The following is a 23,796-nucleotide window of genomic DNA, read 5'->3' on the forward strand; positions in this document are numbered from 1 at the left end:
CTTCGCATTCTTGAACTTGCCCTGGCTTCTCGTCTAAGGTGGGCGTTAGTGATAGTGCTACAAAAATGTCTTTTCTTCTCTCTCTCTCGTAAAAAAAACACACGAAGGTGTGTGCGCACACACAAACACGAACTGTACACTAGATGCTCTACGAGTGCTAAGAAAGTGTTTCCATAACATCTCCACCCAAGCAATCTGACGTCTGAAACAACACAGTACACGTATTGTAAAAATTGAGTTCTTTAATAAACGGTTCAGTGACATCATGACATTCATTTAAACTTTTTTCTCGCCTCTTCTTTCTCTTCGATCTGCTTTCTCTTTTCACTCATGAAAGCAGCTTTACGCACATGCACACACACACATGCACACACATACCTACAGACAGACACTGACGCACCTTCGCTCTTTTATTTTTATCGAGGTATTATTTATTAACAGATAGCACACCTTCATGTTTCAGTAATTGCCAGCTCATTTTTGAATATTTTTTGTCATCCGTTTGCACGCATTTAGAAGTCCGCGTTTTATTGTACGTGTCCTTGCGTGTCCATTGTACCCAGGTAACCGACGGTCACAGGTGGCTGCTGTGTCCTCAATGGTCTCAACACGAATGTACCCAGTGATGGATTTGTGTCCGTACAAATTAGCCTCATAAACAATTAAATGTCACCACAACACGGCATACCATACATGCATAGCTGTCTGACTCGCACATTCTTGGTTTGGTTTCATACCTGTGTCCGCTTATGGTACCCGCATGCGTCATGAATGCGACAAACAGAATTATATGCGCACATAAAATGCCAAGAGCAATTTCACTTATTAAAATGGGAGAATAAAATCAGATGTGACTCCCTGTGGCATCACTCCGGGGTCGGGATTGGTCAGTCCTCGTCTGTCTCTGCAGTCCGTCATCGTTATTAGATGAGCGATGTAATTGAACACTCATCATCAGAACTATGTCGACTGTAAAAGGCACACTAGCGCCATCACCTTCATTATTATTGCCCTTGATCCAGTGTCTTTAAGAGTCTGCCAGCTTCACGTGTGGCCTGGTGGCGCAGCGGTTAGCGCCTGTCACAATACAGTGAAGGTTGGGTGTCCTGGGTTCAACTCTCGTCTCGGGCACGCTGTTCTTTTTCTGCACGTTTCTTACAGGGCTGACTGGCTTGCCATGATATAGCTTTAGTTGCTGATTCTGAGTAAAACACCATCCTCCCACCAACTCACAGCTTCAGTCATACAAGTCACTCTGATTATCGCCCTCTCGATATGTTACAGCTAAGGCATGCTATCGTCGTGGACGTTTCACTAGTTATCGCCCCCTGATTATCCCCTTGAGGAAAACTATAATCACGACTAATTATCGCCTTTGTCCAGGGCTGGGCTAAGCATCGTTTGCAATTCTCTCACCACCATATGTAATCAACCTGTGAATCAGGCTCAACTCGCTAATTAGCTGATTATCTCCCCTGTCTGGTCAGCTGACGCCGCAGTGTCACCGCGACCTTCCGGTGGCCGCGGGTCAGGTGGTCGAGTCTCACTGCTGGCCTCATCGCCTCCAACGGACTCCGACCCTAACGTCATCGTTTCTTCGTACGACGGTGGCGGTCCTTGCAGGTTGTCGTCGCCGCAGTACTTGGGGTCGTTGACGGCCAGCGAATAGGCCGGGGGGAGGAATAACGTGGGGTCATACGGTGCATACGTTGGTCCGTAATGAGACCCACGCTCGACGACCTCGCTCACCGACGTCACCACGTTATCAGACGTGGACGACAGTCGACTGTTACGATGAATCCGACTGGTCACGTGGTTGCCAAGCTCATGACGCGTTGAGTATCGAAGCTGCTGCTGACGTCTGCTGATCCTCCACCAGCTGAGCAGCCCCAGCACCGCCGCCAACGCCACCAGCGACAGCACCACCCCCAGAAGCACGCCGAGGGGATTGTACATGTCGCTTGTGTCTGTGGAAGCCGGGGGAGTATTCCAGCTGCCGACTGAAACAATAGACTTGGTTACTAGTAGGTCAACCAGTGACCTACATCATTTTTAGCACATGCTAATCAACATGTAGTCAAGTATTTACTTTAGAAAACGTAAAATTTATAGTTTTCAGCTGGATAATTCAAGTATACGAGGCTTCTTTACCTCACATGGCTAAGGAGTTGTTAATGTGAATATTTTGGGATGTAGTTTCTCTTCCACCTCTTTACAGACACAAAGATAGTGATTCAACGTATTCACATTGTCACACCTGTAACTCACTATACTCACACTGTCACACACTAACGATGTATCAGCGGCACTGTATCAATACGGTGGTAACTCACAATATTCACCCTGTAACTCTTTATATTCACACTGTTACAGAGGTAACTCACTATACTCACCCTGCCTAAACTTTATATTCTGTTACCCACACTATTCACTGGTAACTCGCTATATTCACATTGTAACAGACATAAATCTCTGTATTCAAGTTATAACACTAGTAACTCACTTTATTCGCTCTGTCTCTGTATTCAAGTTATAACACTGTAACAGACATAAATCTCTGTATTCAAGTTATAACACTAGTAACTCACCATTTTCACAGTTTGTCCCAGTGTACCCTTCTGAACAGGAGCACATGTACCCGAGGCCCAGTTGCATGCAGGTGCCGCCGTTCTTGCACCGTTCGAAGTAACAAGGGTTGGTGGGCCTTCGATCTGCGATAGAGGTGAGAGGGCTGGAGTCAAACAAAACAAAAAACAACCGGAATCTACAGTTTTCAAAAATGACTAAGAAGAAACAAAAATGTTTTATTTTAGTCACTTTATTCACTGGGCCTGTCATACTCCAGTAACACTGTCCTACACTTCTGTCGTCCATGTTAGTCTTTGTGAAATATTTCTATTAAAAATAAAGTGAGCTTACCAATCTGACAGTGAGTTCCATTGAAGTTTGGTCTACAAATGCAAATATTTTGACGACACTGGCCACCATTTTGACACCGTGGTACACAGTTACAAGCCACACCTGGTGATACAGTTCAACTGCGCATTTAGCATGGTCATTAGTGTCAGCAATTCTTCATCAGAATGGCAACGCATGTTGTCCATCACACTTAACCTATAAATATGTATATAGGGAGAGCTATCTCACCCCACCACACACACACTTATACACATCCCTGGCGTTAACACACACAGCACCCGAGGTATTGTATTGTGTTCCAATCCAAATGATCACACTATCCACATCCATCAGCCAGCAAGGAGACATAACACCTAGCAACTGAAACATGTATCTTCTCAATGAATGTTCTTGGCTGACACATAACCATTCATACTTCTGAAGTAAAGTCCGTTTAGACGAATTGTTCTATCCAGGTGAAAATGTGACTGTCTCAATAGATGAATAAGGTGTACGCTGCTCTGAGGAGGCATTGCAACAAACTCGGCTTTGCTCATTGAAGATGACAGCGATTGTGTTTAATCAGATACATTTATTTCAGAAATTTACTTTTTATTGAAACAGTTTCCAACTGCTGAACATTTTGTATACTTGAGGTAATAATGTTCTGTTTTGTGCCAATAAACTTAAAATTTCCTCAGTGCGCTGTCATGGTGTTGCCATAAATAGTTTCGTCAAATCATTCTGTTGACTAGCCTTGAGAGAAATATAAAAAGCAATGTGTCCGTGTTGGTATTTAATCTACTGTATACTGTACAAGATACTGTTCCCAGTGAAACTGTTGTTTACCAGTTGTTTCAGCTTCGTGACTATCTTATCACGGATGTGTATAGGTGGATTGCTATCTGTCTGCCAAGACCAACGCTTAGCCGAATTCTTCACTGTTTACGATTTACGAATTATTAGACTACATAATCAGACTTCAATCATCAAACAACAAACTAATTGTTTACGAATTATTAGACTACATAATCGGACATCAATCATCAAACAACAAACTAATTGTTTACGATTTACGAATTATTAGACTACATAATCAGACCTCAATCATCAAACAACAAACTAACTCAGACTATCAGACAAACCAACTGTCAATCTATGAGACCTACCTGTGACCAGCACAGACCCCACCAACACCAGCAACATCTGCGACCTCCCGATCTGGTTCATTTTGTCGGCAGGTTATTTCCACACTCCAGGTCTGATGTGAATGAGAGGACTTCCCTGTGTGGCAGCTCCGTTGAAGCGAACTTTGCAGTGGGACAACAGCTTGTTTACACAAACACCCTGTAAAAGCTGTGACCCGGATGTCCCAGTAAATTCGGCGGACTGCACACGAAAGGTTATCTTGACCGAGCAGATTTTCGCAAAATTACACTTTAATTAACAGGTCCGTGCACCGACTGAGCCTTTTAGCAGCCACCTGCATCCCTGAGTCGTGGCTTTAAGATGCGACTTTAATCGCCACCTAACACGGAGGCTGAACTGAAGCAACCATCCGAGTTGTTTCTCACCAGTAGGCGATACCTGACACAATTATTCAAACACTTCCCGTAAATAAACACCGGTAACTTCCCTGCAATTTTATCGACTGCTCATTGGTGTACGGCGGGCGAGCACAGAGCCACAACCTGTGAGGTGAGGCACGAGACAGTGACATCACTCGCACCTTGACCTTCACTGAGCACATGGCTCGCGCGTCACCTGGGGTTCGGTATGTGGGCCGTTGGTGCACCGTTGGTGACATCAGCATGACTTGAGCATCTTATGATTAGATCGTGGTATGTGCTGCAAGTGTAGTTTATGGTCAGTGCACACTTGAATTCTTCTGAAGTGGTCACCTTGACAGGAGCGAAAAAAACTGTATCTGATACTTGACATACATTCAGAATGCTTGTGACATGCATCTAACAGATACAAGAAAATAAACTGTGATGATAAGCCATGTCCTAGTGAGTAAACTGTCTCACATATAAATCAAACACTGTAAACAAAACTAAGAAAATTTATATTTCAATGACCTTCTACTCTCCTTGCTTACTTTAATCAAGAAACTTGCCGAAGCTTGTGATCCAACTTAACAATGTTAAGAGGCTAGGGGAGTATTATTGAGTCACGTGATGCTTTGCAACAGTCTTGAGGACAGTTAGCTATCGTAGGCAAGGTGTATAAAGATGTATGTGTGTTTATATATGTGTGTCACCATCCAGCAGTACTTGTTGGAATCTCTACAACAACTAGTTATCTTCCCATGCACACGGTCTGTCGGGATTATCTATTGATATCTGTAAACAACGCAAACATTCAGGTTGGTCTTTAAGACAGGCATGAGTACCGGGCCTTGTCAGCTCCAGCTTCTCCCAACGATTGGGACAAATGAGGTCAAGGGACAAATGAATGAATAGCACGCGCACACACGAGTGGTTGTCAGCTGTAAAAAAAACAGCGAGATTAGAATAGAGTTGTAACATTTTGATTACGCAGTTAAAGGATCCTCAGAAACGGTTTCTTGTACTAGTTCACAGACAGCTGGCTTTGTTTTTTTTTTATGAGGTTACTGACTCTCATCTGCTGTGATGACATAATTTAAAGCCTGCTGTTGAGTTCTAGTGCCCGTGAGGAGCCTATCAAGTCAAGATCTGGGACATTTAGACATTGGGCCAGTAGTGACTCTATCTGACAAGCAATGATAGGATGAACACTTGAAGTCCAATTAAGCTATCATCAAGGACTGATAACTACATCTTAGTGTACTAATTAACAAAACATCACATACTGTACTAATACGCACCAAGTCACAAAATTAGTGTACCATTACTCACCCAATGATCAAAACATCACAAAGTTACAGAACTAATACCCTACTAATTAACCAAGTGTCAAAAAATACACTAAAGGATAAAAGATTCAATAATTTCATTTATGAAATAAAAACATCAACAACAAATTAATTGTAAATAATGTTTATTGTGGAAAAGAACAGAGCAAACAATATATTGCACATAATTTGTTCCACTTTCACTCAGCAAATTCATGCATCAAATACAATAGTCACATCTGAACATTCAGCAGATTTTAAGTTCACACTTAAGCATGATGCTCACACTATAAATGGTCCGACAGAAGAGTTGCCTCACAGTGCACTAAACCTATTTCACACTTGGCTGGACATCGTACACCCTGTAAATTGTGCCACAGCAGAAGAACTCAATAAATAAAATAAGTGGTATAGAAGCCATGCACAAACAAGGACTGGTGTAGGGCCATTGCATTTAGATTATATGCAAGTCTGTTAATTCTTTTTTTTTTTTTCCAAAATGACAGCTCTCTTTCTAGGGGTTGACTGAGATTGTCAGTGTTAACACATCAACAACAAGGAAACAGACCAAGAAATCAAATGATGACATATAGAACACTGTCAGGGAGAAATAATTTGCAATACAGTACAGGGAAGGTGCACAAAATACACATAAATATGCAGCATTTGTTCTTGCAGTGATGTTACAGATTAGATGCAGGTGAGAGAGGAATGGTGCTGTAAGGTGTTCATGAAATTTATACCAATTTGTTTATAAAACAGAAACATACCCAGCAAATAACTCTTATTCAGTCACACACTTGGTTACATAGCAACACTCATCTACAGATGCACATTCCTGCAAGCCAAGTACCGGGGCATTTATGTACAAAATATCACCCACTCCACTGCAAAGTGTTTGCTGTGAACAGAAATACCCTGCTCGAAAAAGTGAGTCGCACAGTTCAACACTCTATATGACCTAGATGTGATGACACTTTATCTCATCCACTTGCCTATCTGAGCTGTACGATAGTCAGCACGCAACTGCACAAAGTTTTGAATGATCGTATCATCCAGATCAGCCTGCAAGCCAAAAACACATGTATTCAAATTAATGTGTAAACTAAATAACTATAAGGCATTAATATTTATTTTCTACTAAGCTACAAACCACACACATTCATCACAGTTCCTCTTCCATTAACTCTTTAAAGTACAGCATTTCTTTCTTTACCAGAGAGTAAATGTAATTTTTATACTTGAAATAACTGAAACAGTTAAATCTACAAGCTGGTACGTATAGCTGTTTACAAAACTTTAATGGTTTGAGGCCCACCTGACTGGAAACTTTACCCTACCCCCTCACTTGTGCACATGAAAGACAAATTTATTCACTGCCACTGTGGTCTTCCACTGATGGGCCATTTTAGTCTTCTTTGTACAGGCTGGGCTGTTTATTCTTCTTCCAGCACATTTGTGAAATAAATACATAAATGACATTAACCTCCCCAACCACACTTCCCAGACAATCAACTCACCAGCTGCTCTCCACACCGCACAACCTTGAGGTTCTCAGGGACCACAACAAGCAGGTTACAGAGGGCATGCAGCCTCTCAAACAGCTGCGTGATGATTGCTACTCGCATTTCTTCCTTCACACTTTTGCGATACTCGTTGACGTCACAGATCACCAACATGGCACCTGCCACCACACAAAATTTTCAGCACATTACACCTGCCTGTAACACTATGATTACCTGCTACACCTGATCCATGATGCTGATCACAAAATTATCCTTACATTTAATAAGCATTTAATTAAGAGAATAGCTCTGGAGCTTCAGGACTGTGCTTACCTATAGAGTTGTACTGGAAGGACAGTATGTGTTCATAAACCAGTCGATGGAAACGCTTTCCCAGGTCCATCAGTGTCACCTCAACATTTTGCCCATCAAGACTGGCACGCATGGATTTGACATACGTATTAAGTGCCCTTACCACTCTGCTACAAGCCTGAAACCCATTCACAGCTGTGAGGCACTAATAACAAGACATACGCACTATATACATTCTAAAACCCAAAAAATTACGTTTGAGCAATATTATTCTCAATTCTTTTAAATTTGCCTTTCGTAATAAGCCAAACAACATGTTAAACCCTAAGTATGAATACTGCTGTTGGCCAACAGATAGCTTTAATAATAAGTATGAATATTACTGTTTTTTGTGATGCATGCTCTAAATTCAGTTTACCTGTAGGGGAATTAGTACAATCTAAGGATCTGACATTGACATATTCGAAGAAAAAATGCTGGTATCTTGACACTTTATACATCAACTGTGACCATCATAAGAAAAATTTAACCTATATCACAACAATATTTCATCTTGCCCAAAACAGAGTTGATGGTTAATTACTTCATAATAATCTTTTATGCAGTCAATTGAATCAGCATGAAAAAAAAAAAACCAAGATTCTTACAGGGGATATCATCTGCATAGGGGCATCTTCTTCAGGCTTGAAGTCTGTCTTTTTCTGCTCCGTTGTAAGGATAAATTTTAACCAACCAATAATAGCACCTATAGACCTGCAATTTGTTTTGTCAGGAAATTTGTCAGCAGTCAAGGTATACTCAACAAGATGTCATTAAATGCAGGCAAAAGGAGGCAACATCAATACAACATTCAAGATCTACCAAAATGATTTTTTTTCTGTTAATATTTCAGCAACTGATCTCAGAAGTAGGCATCATATAAATACATTTTCTACCCTGAAATACCAACCTCATGCAGTAAACATCAGTGTTAACGATAAAAACTGTACTGCTTGCAGTACATATGAGTTAGTACTAACCTGTCCAGCCCCTGGCCAATCTTCTGTTCCATTTGTTCACGAATCTCTCGTTTTCTCTTTAGACAAAATCCATGTCGCTGAGATGAGCTAAGAAAATATTAAGAACTATCAATTGTAGACATGTATTCTGGTCTCATAAGAAATTAGATCAATTCACAGAAGAGACAAAGCAGGGTCAATTAAATGTTATATTCTTAGAAACTCAACTAATAAATACTTAAAAATTAATGAATTAAAGTAATCACATACTTCAAACCTGATTCACTTTTTATACGCTTATGTGTTCTTACAAGTGGAGGTTCATGCAAAATTCATGAAAGCTATCTTAGTAATACTTTTCCTTCCACATCCCTTAAACAAAGTCAGATAAGCACAGTCACATAATCTCTATATCTTGCCACAATCAAATAAAATGTGGCATAAGAGGCAAGGGTTGCAAGATAATAAAGGCCATTTTTATGGAAAATTTGTTTTGCAACAAAATTCAGCAAGAGTGGGACTGAGATTAATGGGTAGCAAGATATTTTTCACACGTTTTATGTGTGAAGAATAAAATAAGCTAGTTAGGCAAAATTCTTATGGCAAGAGTCAAATTTTACCAAATTAAATCAAAGTCAATTGTTCTCTTACAGGACAAGAGGAATGAGGCTGTCCAAGAACTGCTTTTCAAATAAGTGGAACAGAGTGTTCGCCTGATTGACAATGTCAAAGAAGTAGATTTCAGGCTCTGTCTTCGGCTCTGCCAAAGGAATGCCTGAAAACCAGAACATAAGACTGCCTGAAAAAACACTGGAAGACTGCCTGAGAAACACATACCACAACCTGGTAGAATCAGTCTAAACACCCAACATAAGAACTTGAAAAAATAAGATGGAGTACAAAAGATTGTGACTATTACAAGCAAGCATGGATTGGAAGTGTAACATACCAAGCAATCCCAATTCGATGGCATAGTCAATGTGTTCAATCACAAGATAGTTCACCAATGCATCAAATATTTTCACTGCATTTGCAGCCAGGTCCGATGAGTAAGAGACCTGTTGAAGAATAATTACTTGGGAGTTAAGATAAGAAAGTTAAGACTGGAAACTCATCATAAAGACATTTCTAATAAGCTCAATGAACACTATGCAAAAGATAAAAAAAGAGGAAAAAAGGCAAGTAACAAAAATTTCAAAAGAAATAACATTTAAATGTTCAAACACTTAAAGGACACTGACCACCTGGCAGCGACGAAAGGCATTTTTGGTTTCCTGAAGTATGCTGATAGCTACTTCCTGTGAGAGGAATGTCTCACCACCAAAGTTCTCCACTACTGGTCCTGTCTTAGTTACTGTCACAATCTTGGCCTGAATATCGCGCTTCAAATCATGGATGCTGCAACCATTAAACTGCAGTCAAGAATTGTACATCGGCCAGTATATACCGATACAAGTTATACCTGATTATATGATGACAGCACACTTAACTTTGCACTCTACAATGTTTTGTGTCTTTAAGACATATGTGCCTACCCTCCAGATTGGATCTGTTTCTTGTGATGGTCTTTGAACTCGTAGTAATGTTGTAAAAGACCAGCACATCTTGCATTTAGGTATCGCAGCTCCACCCTGCAAAAGCATTCAAAATATTGATACATTGGTACCTTTCTATGTGCACAATGGAATATCTGAAATACTTCAAAATAGATACATTTAATAACCAACTCATAAATTTTCTTTTTACATTTAAACTTTGAAATTTCAAAAATGCTTTTAAGGAAGGAACATTATACATCTTTTTTTTTTTAAAATAGAGAGTAGTACACATTTCTTACTGACCACAAACTTCCATTAAGTAGACAATTTGTTAAATGTTTAAATAAGCTGGACCAGACATTACAATTATATACCAAACACAAGCATACTGACAAAAGCAGAAATAGGTATATCCATCCATGGACAAAAGAAAACATGACAAAAGCCTAAAACAAAGAAAATTTTCTCGAAAAAATTCTCCAGAAAGTCTTATTTTTGTGTGTTACTACATTTACCATAGCATTCTTTTTCTTGAAATTTATTCTTTGTTAAGTAAATCGGAAATGAAATTTAAGTTGCTCACTCGATATATTTTTCCTGATGTGTGCTGAAAATACCTCGTGTTAATTTGGTCAGAAATGCACTGTCATTTCCAAGCTTAAAACGACTCAACTCTCCTGCAAGTTTAGTTGTTCTGAAAAACACAATGTCACATTAAAGAAAAGAAGTAAAAATTTAATCTCCACAGTTAAAGGGGTTAAAAGATCTTCACAAGCACCTGCATCCTTCCTGCACACAAATTACACATTGACAAATGTGCTCATGTTTTCATAAATATATAGATTTCCAATCTCTAGGGCAGATTATTTTATTCTTTATGATCCATTAAAAAAGGATTTTTGGTAGGTTAAGTAAACCCTTTTAATCTCATGGTTTGGTGTGCAAATTAATCTCATAGATATTAAAACTACTGCTTTAAATACATCAATATCCAACCATCCAATACTGTTACTTGTATTTACTAAGGAAAATAAAAAGAAAGATCCTTAAATATGTGGTATAAAAAAATGAAATATATCAGACATACTTGGTGTAAAGGTCAAAAAGATTCTTGAGATACTGCTCTGAATCCCCAGTGTCACCTAGAACTGATGTCACATGACCCTGAATAAACAATGCAGAATGTTATTGAGTTTCTGTAGTTAGAACAGCAAGGGTCTTAGGCCACATGACACACATGGCCTTTTAAACAAGATTTTATAATAGATTCCAAATATCAGCTCACACTTTCAGAACACAGAATAGCCTCAATCAGCATACATGCTTGATATTAAGTACATGCACTAAATCTATCTTTTAACACAATCCAATAAAAAGACAAATTACAATTTAGTCTCAACTATATTATTTGGGAAATGCCAGCAAATGAATACTTGTCATTTAGCTACATTTTCCAAGAATGTCTTTACCCACTCATCCCCCAGGTGGTGTACATGTAAGCCCACATAATATGCAAATATACTCTCAGTTGTATTCGAATCATATCATCATGTTTTCTTTCCTTCCCTGTCCTTTAGTATATATATCTCTTTTGTTGTGTTTCTCATCTATACACACAATATTTTTCTGAAAGTAAAACCCAATCACTTTTTAGAACTTTTTAAATAAATCCTTCACCCTTGCAAACACATTACTTACCTGTATTTTCTGTTGGAAAATATGCTGTATTAATTTGCCCATCACACTATCAGGGCTAGCGAAAACCTCTGAGATGAGCTGCCAGCTTTGCTCACACAGAGGCACAACCTCCTCAAACAGTGATCCCTTTAAAAATGCACTCTGCAAGCAATTGTTTGATTGACTGAGATATTTTACTGAAACATCACCATTAGAGACTTTATCACAGCAAGATCATATTATCATAAATTTGGTTGAAACTAAAACACATGGATGTGGGCTATTGCATTCAAACTTTTCAGAATGCACATCCAAACGATTTTAAAATTTCGATAAAAGCATGGTCTGTACTACTATAAGAGAAACAAATTCATGTCTTTTACCAGGACAGACTTCACTCTTCCAGTTGACACAGTCAATCATGGTCTCAGTGAAAAGTTTTTGGTGCTTCTTCAGTAATTATTGTAGGGTTTCAAAATGAAACCTTTTAAGCCAATTTTCCAGATTTTGTTTTCTATATATTTCACGTAACATACAGTGAAAACAATAAATCTCAAAGAAACTAAAGATGTAAAAAAATTAGATCAACACTTCTACACTAGCAAAATATTATTTTTAGCAAATTTCCTACCTTTTTTTTCTTTTTATAGGGACTAGATATTTTTCAAAATATACTGACTTTTAAAGGGTTTTTTTTTTTGCCCATACAGACTCTGTATAAGGCAACTGCTACTCTCTGTTCTCCTATGTGCAGACTGAATCTCTTTGCTACACACTTCTGAATACTTGCTGCATCACAATATTACCAGTTCTCACCTTTAATGTCTCCGTCATAAAGGCCTCTATACACTTGCCATAACCCTGTAGGTCAAAGAGAATTAAGTTGAGTATTCCTCATATCAAAGAGCAGCAGCTGTAGAACTTACATAAATGCCATATTACCAGCACATGACTATATCCAACTTTAATTAAAATATTAATTCTCAAAATTTATTATAAATCTAACATGTTCATTTCTGGCATGGTATAAAATATCAAAAACCAGCAGTGAAAGATATATAATGACAGCAATACAATGATAATAAAACTTAAAACAATTCTTCTGACTTTGACTATTTGAGAAAAACTTTCACTGCACAAGATGTTACAAGAATATGAAGCACCACACCACAACATTTTTTTCATTCTGAGGTTGAGATTTACCTTAAAATTCTGCAGAACCGCTGCAATACGTTTCATTTTACGTCTGTCCCCTTGCTGATGTGATAACTTGAATTCACCAATCAGTTCCTGCTCTACATGGTCATATTTCTCTGGAAAAAAAAAGACCTCCAGAATTACTGTCTCTTTTTTCCAAAGTTATAAAGCAGTATCCAGACCCTGCAGATAATGCTTAGAGATAGCCAATGGGACCATGTCACACCTCCCCTTTTAAGACATCTACGGTTTAATTTGTGGTTTCCTCCGGCAATGTTGTGATTGGTGTACTAGCATGATGTAGTACACTGTTCATGGTGCTCATTGATTGCAGATGCGAAATGCATACTTTGTTACCAGATAATTAATTAACAGTTGGGTATTAGTGGCTGAAACTTATGGGTTAGTTTTATATTGTCTATATCTATCGATATCTGCAAAAAATGTGAACCATTGGAGCTGGTCTTTAAGGTGGCTTTTGAAAGTTACAAGTAACTTAGCATTTACCATATGTAAGTAGGTATATCCATGGTGTAATGTTTGCAGACCACTAGCTAGAGAACAGAAAGGCGTTGTTCTGGAGTAAAAGTATCTTGAACTGAGCTCAACTCAGACATTTGAAAAAGTTTTTGTACTCCAACTACTGTTGTATTGCTCTTCCACAGCCTTTGATTAGAGTCTTGAAAGTGACGCACGTTTGCATTTGTGTGCACCTGTCTTTATACAGCAACTGCTTACCTGCAATTCTTTGCCTAGCTCGATCGAACCTGCACGAGTAAATAAATATGACATCAACTCTTATTTAAGAAGATAATGTTGCGACAAAAATGTACATATTTATATTTACTATGCAGCTGAAAGATATTTCAAAATTCTAAACTTCACTCATGTATTCTTTGGAATAACAAGGAATATTAAATAAAACTTGTTAACATTAAATAACAATGATAAATAAAATACCTACTTGCCACCAAGTGGTAGTTCCAAAGCAATGAGATGGAGCTTCTGAATGATGTCTGCTGTGAGCTGCAGCTGAGCAAGCAGCAAACATGATTACATAGGAATAAAGATCACTGATGGACTATTTTTATAAGTTTGCTAAATATGTACAATATATATATATATATAAACTGTGTATTTCAGGCCCTCTACGTCAGTGGTCTCAAAGTATTTTGGACTACGGACCACCAAGGCCTAAAATCACTTTGTACCATGAATTTCAAATATGAATGGCAGTATTTGTTTCACTACAATTCAAAACTAAATGTACTTTTGTGACAGTAGTATAGTAATAAGTTTACATAAAATTACTTCACAAAGTACACATAAAAATAAAAAATAAGGAAGTGCACTGTGTTACTAAGTGTAATGGATGATAGTTAAATGACACAATGTATGTGCTGTGATGTAAAGACTTAGTTGGTAAGTGAGCGTTTCAACTAAATGGACAGTTGGGCATTGATAAAATTAAACTCAATACTGGTGAAATCAATACTGGACTAATTAGCATCTCTGGCAATTTAAACATCACTTTGTTGACATGATGACTGTCAGCCACAGACCACATTACTTATGCGTACAGCCCAAAAGTGGCCCGTGGACCACACTTTGAGAACCACTGATCTAGGTTACAATGCATAGACATTGTACCTGGAATGGATCAGTGAGAACAGGTGAGGTAAGAGGTTGTTCTGTAAGGAATTCAGCAAGGTAATTCATGAGTCTTTGTGCTTCCACTGCTCGAGCTCGAGGTGTGTTTACACCTTCCAACTGATCACCAAGATGCACAACTTTCATGGCTACATAGCTAATCCTTTCATCTAGCTTCTGAAAATCTGTCACTAAGGTCTGAAACAAAAATGAAAAATGCACAAAGTGTTAAAGCACTAAGTTTCCATCCCTTTTCTTGATTTAATTTCAAAGACAGAAAACAAAGAAAAAATTTTAAGCTGCTAAATTGTTAAGGCTTGAAAAACTGAAGTGAAAATTTGGGAGACGCCACATAGTATTAAACCTACACAACAAACAAAATGATCATTATCCTTTATGTTAAAAACTGTGTACAAAAATATATTCTTTAGTTAAAAATCATGGTTCTCTTAGATATTTTTTCACTGTCCTTTCTGCTGTAGGGGAAGCAGATAGCCAAGTTATGAAAACAAGCTGAGAGGCATGTACATTATCCAGTTAAATACCTGAGTGGTGCGGCAATCCCCTCCCCCAAGTCAACCTAGCAGGTGAATGGGTATCTGACTCCTTAGATGATTAGGTAAAGCAGAGGTTAGGTAAAAGAGGTGGCCACCACCCTCACATACTGTGTGGTCTCTAGCACTCTAGCACTCAAATGACAGAAAGGTTATGATACTACCTTGAACGTTTCTTTTTCCTTTATTTAACTCTCTACCACTAATATCAATATTTGCACATTAGAAAAAGACCGAATGAAATTGCGATATTCCGAGTTTATTTACTCTTATCCTGAAAATATGCATCTCACTTGGTTTGTCTTCTGCAACTCTCCGACACGCGACCAGTGCCTTTTCTCCTCCTCTCGAGCAGACGCCTCCAGCGAATCGATCTTTCTCTGTACATCTGCATTCTTTTCTCGAAGATCGTTTATCATTCTTTCAAATGCTGCGTGAAGAACTAGAGGTTCGAACTCCTCTGGCTTGCCTCGAGCTCTGGCACCCATAGTTTTCCATGCCAGCCTTTCTACAAATTCGTGAACACTAAAGGGTTCCTGAAACAGGCAGCAAAGCAGCTGAGTATTTCCGTAAAGTAGAATCAGAAACTGCTGTAGGTACGATTAGTCACTGATATTTGTTGACACCACACATCGTTGAGCAAAAGCACACGAAACATCGCCGCATTAAAAAACAAAAGTGCATCCCGAGTCAATTACAATTGTTAAAATTGTAGGTCAAGAACATAATTAATTACCTGGTCAAGTTCTTCGACTGACATGGTGTTGGAAATGTGTTTAGAGTAAACGTTTTCATTAATCTGCCAAGAATATGCTGCCTTCGATAATCAAGAGGCGGAAGTGGGTAGCGACTGTTACGGTGAATTAGTTTATTTCCTTCCCCTTCAGAAATAGATACCTCCCTTTCCGATTAAATTTTTTTTCCCCCATGGAGCAAGCAGCTTAGAGACACGGAGAAGGTAATTAAAAATATCAACTTTTCAACGAAAAATGAAATTGATGAAAAAACTTGGTAATACTAGTGTATCAAATTTTACTAACATGTAAATTTAATAATCATAAAAACGTGAAGTACGATTTCAGAGTACCTATACTAGTCTTTTTGCTGCAGCTCTCACAAACTAATGTCATTTAATACATTTTTAAATAAAACATTCAGTTCTAATTTAATTTTTATATCCAGATTTACTGTTGACACCCTGTGCATTCATTACGCTTATTTGCTGCACATTATTTCGAGAGGGTATTAATTTCATTTTCACCGTCAAAAAAGTCTTTAATCGAGCAGACGACATTTTCAACGGTCGAATCATGTGTGTTTGGGAGGGGGGGGGAACATAAAAGGTAAATTTACCGTTCTTTCATTTACATGAATATTTACAATCGTGATTTACATGTGCCTTTATAGTCATCGACAGAATATGTCTGAAGCACATCACGAGGCAAATGTGTCTCATTGCTCTAATTAGAGATACGAACGTGTGTGTTCAAGAGGTTTGAGAGATCTTTCTGTGTTCTTCAGCAATAACACTGCAGCCAGGAATCTGCTTTTGCAGCCCAACGTGGTTTTAATGTTCCCTTAAGTGATTGTAAGAGTGGGCGAGTGCAAAGAATGCAACAAATATTTGTCATTTAATAGAGTTTATGTTTTATTTTCTCTAGTAACTTCTTTTTTGTTTTCATGCTTCTCGCAGTGTGAGTACAGTGCAAAACGCTTGGCCATGGGATTCTGCACTATATAAGCCCTCCACCACCATCATCATTCTTTTTTTATCATCTGTTGAAGTTCATCAAATTCATACATCTGCCAGCTCTTTATTACACTTCGATGTAACTGTTATTGACAAATCGACTAGTTCCACCACAACAACTTCAAAGTTTTGCAGAAATAGTGATGAACATTCTTTGCAGTACCAACACTACCTGTTCTAGCTTATTATACTCATTATATTGGTTATTGCTCTCTGTATCTTTTAAGATGTTTAAGACATTGTCTGCATAATCTTTGGGTCATACATTTCTAGCCAGACAATCAAATGCTGAGTGCTCAGTATTATCATGGCACTGACGCCATTAACCCAAAAGATAAGTAAAAACATCACACAAAAAGACCAATCCAACATTTGCAGTTTAGAAGTGATGTTTATTTATGCCACTGAAAGCAAACACATACCATCTTGATTTTCAAACCAGAAGATAAGAAGTGGATCCAACAAACAGCAAAATGTGTCTTCTGAACAAGAAACAGTGTTTACAAACTGCATGTGACTGATCAAGATTTCAAGGTCCGTTGGATGGTAGGTATATCAAACCACAGAATCTCCTTTACTGCAAGTTCATTTTCACTACATAGCTTAGCACTCGTAACCTCATAACCACACATGACTGAAGAACACCAATGTCTTTGCCTGGAAGAATAATCCTCTACAGTCCATTGGTGAGCACTTTTCAGAAAGAAATTCTGCTCTATATGATGACATACGTATCACAGGTATAGTCCTTCTGGTGTGCCTTCATTTTTACGGTAAAGGACATTCTCTTTAGCCTTGGCAAAGTCCTCATTACGAACTTTCATACGACGTTCTCTAAGTGCAAGAAGTCCTGCCTCAGTGCAGATAGCCTGAAACAGATCCAACAGCATCTTCTGTCATATTCATAAATCAAGCTACTCTTATTTCACACCCTTCCCTGCTCATCTTTATCATGATACCCTCAGTTTTTGTCATTTGGTTCCTATTTGCATTTTCTGTATTTGTTTTTATTCATCATTAGTACTGTTGTTTATTCTTTCTTAGTTCATGAGTTTATTGTTTGATTTCCTGTTCCTCCTATGCTGTCCATGTCTCATTCTTGTTATTAGGTGCTTAGACCATGCTCCTTAGGAGTGTATGCACGTCACAAATTTTGCATTTATTATTATTAAATCTCTGCAAAGCTACATCAGCTTGCTCTTTTATTTATATGTATATACTATTTATGATTTTCACAAAAATAAGGGAGGAAAACATGGTGGATTTCTATAAGGGTTGTTGCACATGGTTCAAATGCATCCTGCTTTACTTTACAGCCAGCCCTTATATTTAAAATTAAAAATTATTCTTGTTGGGAGGTACAGTGCTCAAAAAACATTTCTTATAATAACTATTATGTGACAGCCTTTCTAGATCTAATACAACGTGTAATTCTTGAACAACAAATGAGAAAAATATACCACAGATCTCATTAATTAAGAAGTATACAAACCTTAATATCTGCTCCTGACAAATCATCCTTGGACATAACATAGTCATCAATGTTGACGTCATCAGAAAGTGTCATACGAGAAGTGTGAATTGTGAAAATGCGACGCTTAGTCTTTTCATCTGGCAAAGGAAACTCGATCTTCCGGTCGATTCGGCCAGGTCTGATGAGTGCTGGATCAAGTGTCTCAATTCTGTTTGTTGCCATAATAACCTTTTAAAAACATAAAAATTTTTAAAATGACAATCCTGTTAGAGTCTACATTTTTACTTATTTAATCTGTAAGAAAATGTTTTATAAAACAAGCAGTGCTATTGGTCATTTCTTTTAAAAGTTTGCTTTAAGTGCCAGATGGTGTCATTATACATTACAGTGTTATGGCAAGAAGAAAACCAATGGAATAGACTTTTTTTTTAATAAACATTTAGCTGAATTCCAGTACCTTTACATCGCCTCTTGAGTCAAAGCCATCAAGCTGGTTGAGCAACTCCAACATGGTTCGCTGAATTTCACGCTCTCCTCCACTGTTTGACTCATACCTGCATAAAAGTGAAGAACTTTAATTAAGCAGGCAGTATTCTGAATTTAATGAAAGACAAAATTTGAAAAAGAAGAGCACAGTATTTACTAAGCAAAGTCAGCTGCTGATGTTTCAAGCCAAGAACCTTAATCTTTACCCCAGCCTGCCTGTTCAGTCATGTTTAACATGAGCTGCATCCAGGAGACCATGGGTCCCAAAGCATGCTTCCTGCATGCCATGCCTTTCTAAGCAAATTCAAAATGCACTTCATGAACTGGGTCTTGTAAAGTATATGAGGCTACTTGTGTTTAAGTCAAGAAAGTGTACCAAGCTTTTGGTTTTTGTCTTACCTTTTTGTTCCAACAGCATCTATTTCATCTATAAAGACAATAGACGGAGCATGTTCCTCTGCCACACGGAACAGTTCCCGCACTAGTTTAGGACCATCACCCTACCAGCAATTACAGCATCCATATATTTATATGCAAAACATCACTGTGTTTTTGAAGGTGTCTCCCCCTCTCCATAAAACATAAACAGACAAAATTTGTAGCATGAAATGAAAACAGACAAATATAAATAAAAATGAAAAGACAGTAATGAAGTAAATGACAGTAATGAAGATAAAGAGACCAAACTGTACTGCACATACATCATATAATTAAACTGGACAAGTACTTTGCAGGAATGAATGTTCATCCAGTTAAGTAAATATGTAGAAGCAACATAGTTCACATTGAAACTATTTTATGAAGTGTGAAGATTTCTGTTTTATGCTAAATGGTAAAAAGTAAAATGTTCTCCTTTACAGTGCCTGTCTCACTTCAATTTTTCTAGTAGCTAATACATTAGAGTAGATTGTTAGGGAGCATATTACCAGGATACCCAAAATACACACCAAATATTTCTGGATCAACTCTGAACCAACAACACGCAGAAATGTTGCAGATGTCTGATTAGCCACAGCCTTGGCCAGCAGTGTTTTACCTGGGCGAATAAAGAATTTTAAAGGAGTCAATAAAAACTAGTTTCCCCTTATTCCTAGTTCTTTAGAAATATTTTCAAGATATGCAAAAGTATAAATTCAGTAATATTTGAAATTTACTGTCTGGACTTTAAGATATTTTCCTTCCGTCCTGGTTGTAATCTTAGCTTATAACCTGCAGCAAGCCTTAGTCTTTTTACAGATGGCATATTATGTCAACATAAGATGATAGAAGAAACAATTCTATATGTTTCTGCCCACATTTTCTTCGACAGTTTAATAGAGAAGTAATTTCCCATTAAAACATCAATAGCCACCTTAGTCTCAAAACTTACCTGTACCAGGTGGCCCATACAAGATCACACCTTTGGGTGGCTTGATGCCCATTTCCTCATAGTACTCAGGATGTGTTAGAGGGAGTTCAACAGATTCCTGACAAAAACATGCAGCAAATATTGATAAATAGTTAAACAATTTTATTTTCAAACCCATATGTATTAACACCATCTTCAGAAATGTGCCTTTTACACTTGCTTCAGTCACAATCACATGAATCTGGGAAAGATTTCACAACATAGTAGACTAGAATTTATTAAGATATATAAAATTAATTGAAAGCACTGGCATAGAAAACTGTTTTTTTAAATTAAATACCTCTGGCTAAATCCTCATTATTTCTACATTTACAAAAGTGTCAATCCTCCTACTGATATATCTGGTACACAAACACAAAAAACACATATCATTTTTTAATACCTTAATTTCCTGTATCTGCGAATCAAGCCCTCCTATGTCTGCGTATGTTTCCTGTGGGGCTTTCTCAAGCTTCATCACTGTCACCATGGGATCTGTGTCATCAGACAAGACACCCACCACAGCATGCACCTAAGAGATAAACGTGTCGCAGAAAAAAATTGTGAAGAAAAGCAATAAAGCAATCAAATTTAGCAATAAAAGGATATAAATTATCATCATTTATTTGGGTGTGAGTGAACAGTATTTATTTCTGCATAGAAATGGAACTGAATAAGTCATTCTGAGAGAGGATTTTTTTGTTATTTTTTTATAAATATATTTAATGGAATGGACACCAGATATTCTCTTTTTTAGCAATATCTGGATATGCTTTCAGCATCAAACCTACAGTGTGTATAAAGTCACATAATACCATGCCTGCAAAACACAATGCAGTCTAAAAAAATAAGTAAAATTTTATTTTTGCAAGCAGGCAAAACTGTACTGTTTTGTTTCTTTATTTTGGCATCCTTTTTCTGCAGACTCTAGCAAAAAATAAGGCAACACAACGATGCTTTCATTGATCCCCAAACCAACCTTGTGGTTCAGTAAAACTGAGCAGCCAGGTTCCAGCTGATCCTTGTCCACAAAAGAAAGAATGGAGACATAGTGCTCACTGCCCACTGATGTTGAAACAATGGCATGATTGTCATCAATGATTTCTTCAAGATTTCCAACTGACATAGGAGTCCCACGTAGCTCATCAACTTTACTGCGCTCCTCCTGCAGATTTATTAACAAAGTAAATTTCAAAAAGAGGAAAGTGGAAGCATATGTAACCACTGGGACAACACTAATGCTTTACATATACAGGAAACTGAAAATCACATTGCACCGATTTCATAAATCATGTTCATCATATGCGTTACTAAAATGGTCAAGTTTTCACTGCTTGTTTGTCTCATTTTTACCCATAATACGTTTAGAGTTATAAATCATGCAAAACAACACCAACTTCATGTTTTTCCTCCTGAGGCTTAAGTCTCTCTTGATTTCGGATGAATTCTTCTTCTAGTAATAAGTAGTCCTTGATACGCTCTAATTTCAAAAGCTTCAATCTGCAGCGTGTGTGAGGAGTCACTGGAATAAAAAAAAACAAAATCATCCTTATTCAAATGTAAAAGTAATTTGATTGTCTTCAAAGTTATCTTTCAACAACATAAATTATCCAAAAAGTATTCTGATATCTGACACTATCTACTGGTAACAATATAGACAAAAGATATTCGGTCCAATGGAATTAAAGATTCTATCATTATTGATGTATGATTATTATATTATACCTTGGGGAAGTTTGGTAGCAGCATCAGGTCCCTTTGACTTTTTCTTCTTCTTTCCCACACGGGTTGGTATTGGTGGCTCATATTTACGTTTCTTATCCTGAGAAATGAAAAAAAACAACAAAGATGGTTCTATTGTACTACTGTTGTTAACTTTTAAGAGGTTGCTTTATACTGAATATATGCAAAAAATATTAGGGGGAAAAAGTAGCAATATTAAAATCATAGAACAGATGGCACAATAAATATAAAAAAATCAGAAGCTGGCTGGACCTCAGGGAAAAGTACGGCAATAGAATTTAGTAAAGTGCAATGACAGTTATATCTCAGTAGTAATTCAATAAGTCCTAAAGCAAATTGTACCTTATCGTCAGACTTATCACCCCCTTGTCCACCACTTCCCCCCGATTGCTTTTGTCCCTGAAATAAAAGAACATCGATATGAAACATTTCACATTATTTTAGTTTAATCATTTTATTTCTATTAAGCATGTATTTGGTAACAACTTCAAAGCGTTGAGAAAAATGTCAGATGAATAATAATACGAGCAACAAGTGATTTATAATAAAGTCCATAGACTGGTTGTCAAAATCTGAAATGTTTGCTACTGAATAAAATACATGTAAAATTCTGCTAATTTAATATCTTATAATATCATAAAGGAAACATATAGCTCTAATAATTTTTGAAACACATCATTATTTAATGATTATTGAATGTGAATTGCTGATGTGAGTCAGCGAAATCGATGTCGTTGTGACAGTCATATCCATCGCTTTAAAAATCCAGGAACCCGTTACGTACACAGATACAACGATTATTAAATCAGAGTAAGTAGTCAATAAAAGCCGTATGGAATTAATGTTCTTAAGTTAAAATAAAACAAGAGATGAAAGAGACTCGCCATTGTGCACAAGCTCGCAAGCTACGGATGTGAAGGGAGATAATGCCATTGCTGCATACGTCATTTCCTGTTATTTTTTTCGCCACACCAGTGCAATTACTTCCCTTGATTATGAAGTACAAGCATAAAGTTGGTGATACTAGAAAGAAAGTAAGGGGACCAGAATTTTTGGAGGCTATACGGGGACATGAGTCGGGAAGGTGATGGGACGAGTGGAAATAGAGCAGCATAGACTACATACGTCTGAAAAAGGGGACTGGCCTCAGAAAACGGGAACGGATGTAGAAATTATGTGATTTTAGCAAACCGCCAGTCGACGGATGTGACAAAGGAGGTTTCAAGAAGACCCTATCCTTTTTTACTCCAACAGATGACCATAGGACTGAATTTACTTGTGTGAGTGTTTTGGGAAATGGAGGGTGGCGTAGTTGGGGTGGGGTTGTTATTTTTCGAATGATCTTACCTGAAGGCAGCTTATGGCCCTACATTTACACACCTTATAGTCTCTCTATATAGTTGTGTCTAAGACTCCAAGGAAGGGATCCGGCCCGCCTCCTGTCTCTGACCGGCCCGCCCGCTGGCTCGCCCGCCAGTATATATACTATATATACAGTATTGGATAAAACGGAGTTAACTATATTAGTCCGGCCCTCTAAAACCATCCCAATTTCTCATGCCGCCCCTTGGGAAAATTAATTGTCCACCCCTGCTCTAAGGTGCAAGACTGTAAGTGAACCGTTTACTTAGTCCACTCTTCGTGCCTAGTTGGTACAATGGATCTCTGAATCTCTCCCTTTCCATATCCGATACCTACTCATTATTGAATCTTGAAAACGCACCTCTTCCGTGTTTACTCCTAACACTT

At 37.8% G+C, this 23,796-nt stretch overlaps 3 protein-coding genes across 3 annotated transcripts; all 3 read right to left on the minus strand.

Annotated features, from left to right (window-relative positions):
- Positions 1 to 408: 408 nt before the first annotated feature.
- On the minus strand, positions 409 to 4,597 carry LOC112570937 (delta-like protein A). The gene is made up of 4 exons (XM_025249667.1): positions 4,068 to 4,597; positions 2,920 to 3,021; positions 2,589 to 2,711; positions 409 to 2,000 (listed from the first exon to the last, which is right to left on the minus strand). The coding sequence occupies exons 1-4, from the start codon at positions 4,126 to 4,128 to the stop codon at positions 1,459 to 1,461; spliced, it is 828 nt and encodes a 275-aa protein (XP_025105452.1). The 5' UTR covers positions 4,129 to 4,597; the 3' UTR covers positions 409 to 1,458.
- A 1,308-nt stretch (positions 4,598 to 5,905) lies between these two features.
- On the minus strand, positions 5,906 to 16,082 carry LOC112570913 (exocyst complex component 5-like). Its single transcript, XM_025249631.1, has 19 exons — positions 15,944 to 16,082; positions 15,501 to 15,743; positions 14,654 to 14,851; positions 13,968 to 14,035; positions 13,742 to 13,770; positions 13,010 to 13,119; positions 12,623 to 12,667; positions 11,828 to 11,968; positions 11,217 to 11,293; positions 10,713 to 10,823; positions 10,127 to 10,222; positions 9,833 to 9,989; positions 9,541 to 9,649; positions 9,243 to 9,366; positions 8,613 to 8,699; positions 8,241 to 8,346; positions 7,615 to 7,771; positions 7,297 to 7,460; positions 5,906 to 6,841 (listed from the first exon to the last, which is right to left on the minus strand). Exons 1-19 carry the CDS (start codon positions 15,965 to 15,967, stop codon positions 6,755 to 6,757), a joined length of 2,133 nt encoding a protein of 710 aa, XP_025105416.1. The 5' UTR covers positions 15,968 to 16,082; the 3' UTR covers positions 5,906 to 6,754.
- A 1,246-nt stretch (positions 16,083 to 17,328) lies between these two features.
- On the minus strand, positions 17,329 to 23,025 carry LOC112570868 (26S proteasome regulatory subunit 4). The gene is made up of 12 exons (XM_025249545.1): positions 22,932 to 23,025; positions 22,390 to 22,446; positions 22,030 to 22,126; positions 21,702 to 21,826; positions 21,284 to 21,469; positions 20,708 to 20,836; positions 20,287 to 20,383; positions 19,865 to 19,953; positions 19,317 to 19,417; positions 18,889 to 18,985; positions 18,450 to 18,659; positions 17,329 to 17,826 (listed from the first exon to the last, which is right to left on the minus strand). The coding sequence occupies exons 1-12, from the start codon at positions 22,932 to 22,934 to the stop codon at positions 17,692 to 17,694; spliced, it is 1,326 nt and encodes a 441-aa protein (XP_025105330.1). The 5' UTR covers positions 22,935 to 23,025; the 3' UTR covers positions 17,329 to 17,691.
- Between the last annotated feature and the right edge of the window lie 771 nt (positions 23,026 to 23,796).

Source organism: Pomacea canaliculata, linkage group LG8, assembly GCF_003073045.1.
Source record: "Pomacea canaliculata isolate SZHN2017 linkage group LG8, ASM307304v1, whole genome shotgun sequence".
NCBI lineage: Eukaryota > Metazoa > Mollusca > Gastropoda > Architaenioglossa > Ampullariidae > Pomacea > Pomacea canaliculata.

What these genes read in the sequence shown, in the direction of transcription:
- LOC112570937 (XM_025249667.1), bottom strand. Translation starts at nt 4,128, where the DNA reads ATGAACCAGATCGGGAGGTCGCAGATGTTGCTGGTGTTGGTGGGGTCT. An exon ending in GGGGTCTGTGCTGGTCACAG is followed by an intron (nt 3,022 to 4,067) that starts GTAGGTCTCATA and finishes CTGTATCACCAG; the next exon opens with GTGTGGCTTGTAACTGTGTA. An exon ending in TGGGACAAACTGTGAAAATG is followed by an intron (nt 2,001 to 2,588) that starts GTGAGTTACTAG and finishes CTATTGTTTCAG; the next exon opens with TCGGCAGCTGGAATACTCCC.
- LOC112570913 (XM_025249631.1), bottom strand. Translation starts at nt 15,967, where the DNA reads ATGTCAGTCGAAGAACTTGACCAG. An exon ending in TTATGACGGAGACATTAAAG is followed by an intron (nt 11,969 to 12,622) that starts GTGAGAACTGGT and finishes AATTGCTTGCAG; the next exon opens with AGTGCATTTTTAAAGGGATC. An exon ending in CATCGAATTGGGATTGCTTG is followed by an intron (nt 9,367 to 9,540) that starts GTATGTTACACT and finishes TCTGGTTTTCAG; the next exon opens with GCATTCCTTTGGCAGAGCCG.
- LOC112570868 (XM_025249545.1), bottom strand. An exon ending in TGCTACCAAACTTCCCCAAG is followed by an intron (nt 21,827 to 22,029) that starts GTATAATATAAT and finishes TTTTTATTCCAG; the next exon opens with TGACTCCTCACACACGCTGC. An exon ending in CAGTTTTACTGAACCACAAG is followed by an intron (nt 20,837 to 21,283) that starts GTTGGTTTGGGG and finishes TTTATCTCTTAG; the next exon opens with GTGCATGCTGTGGTGGGTGT.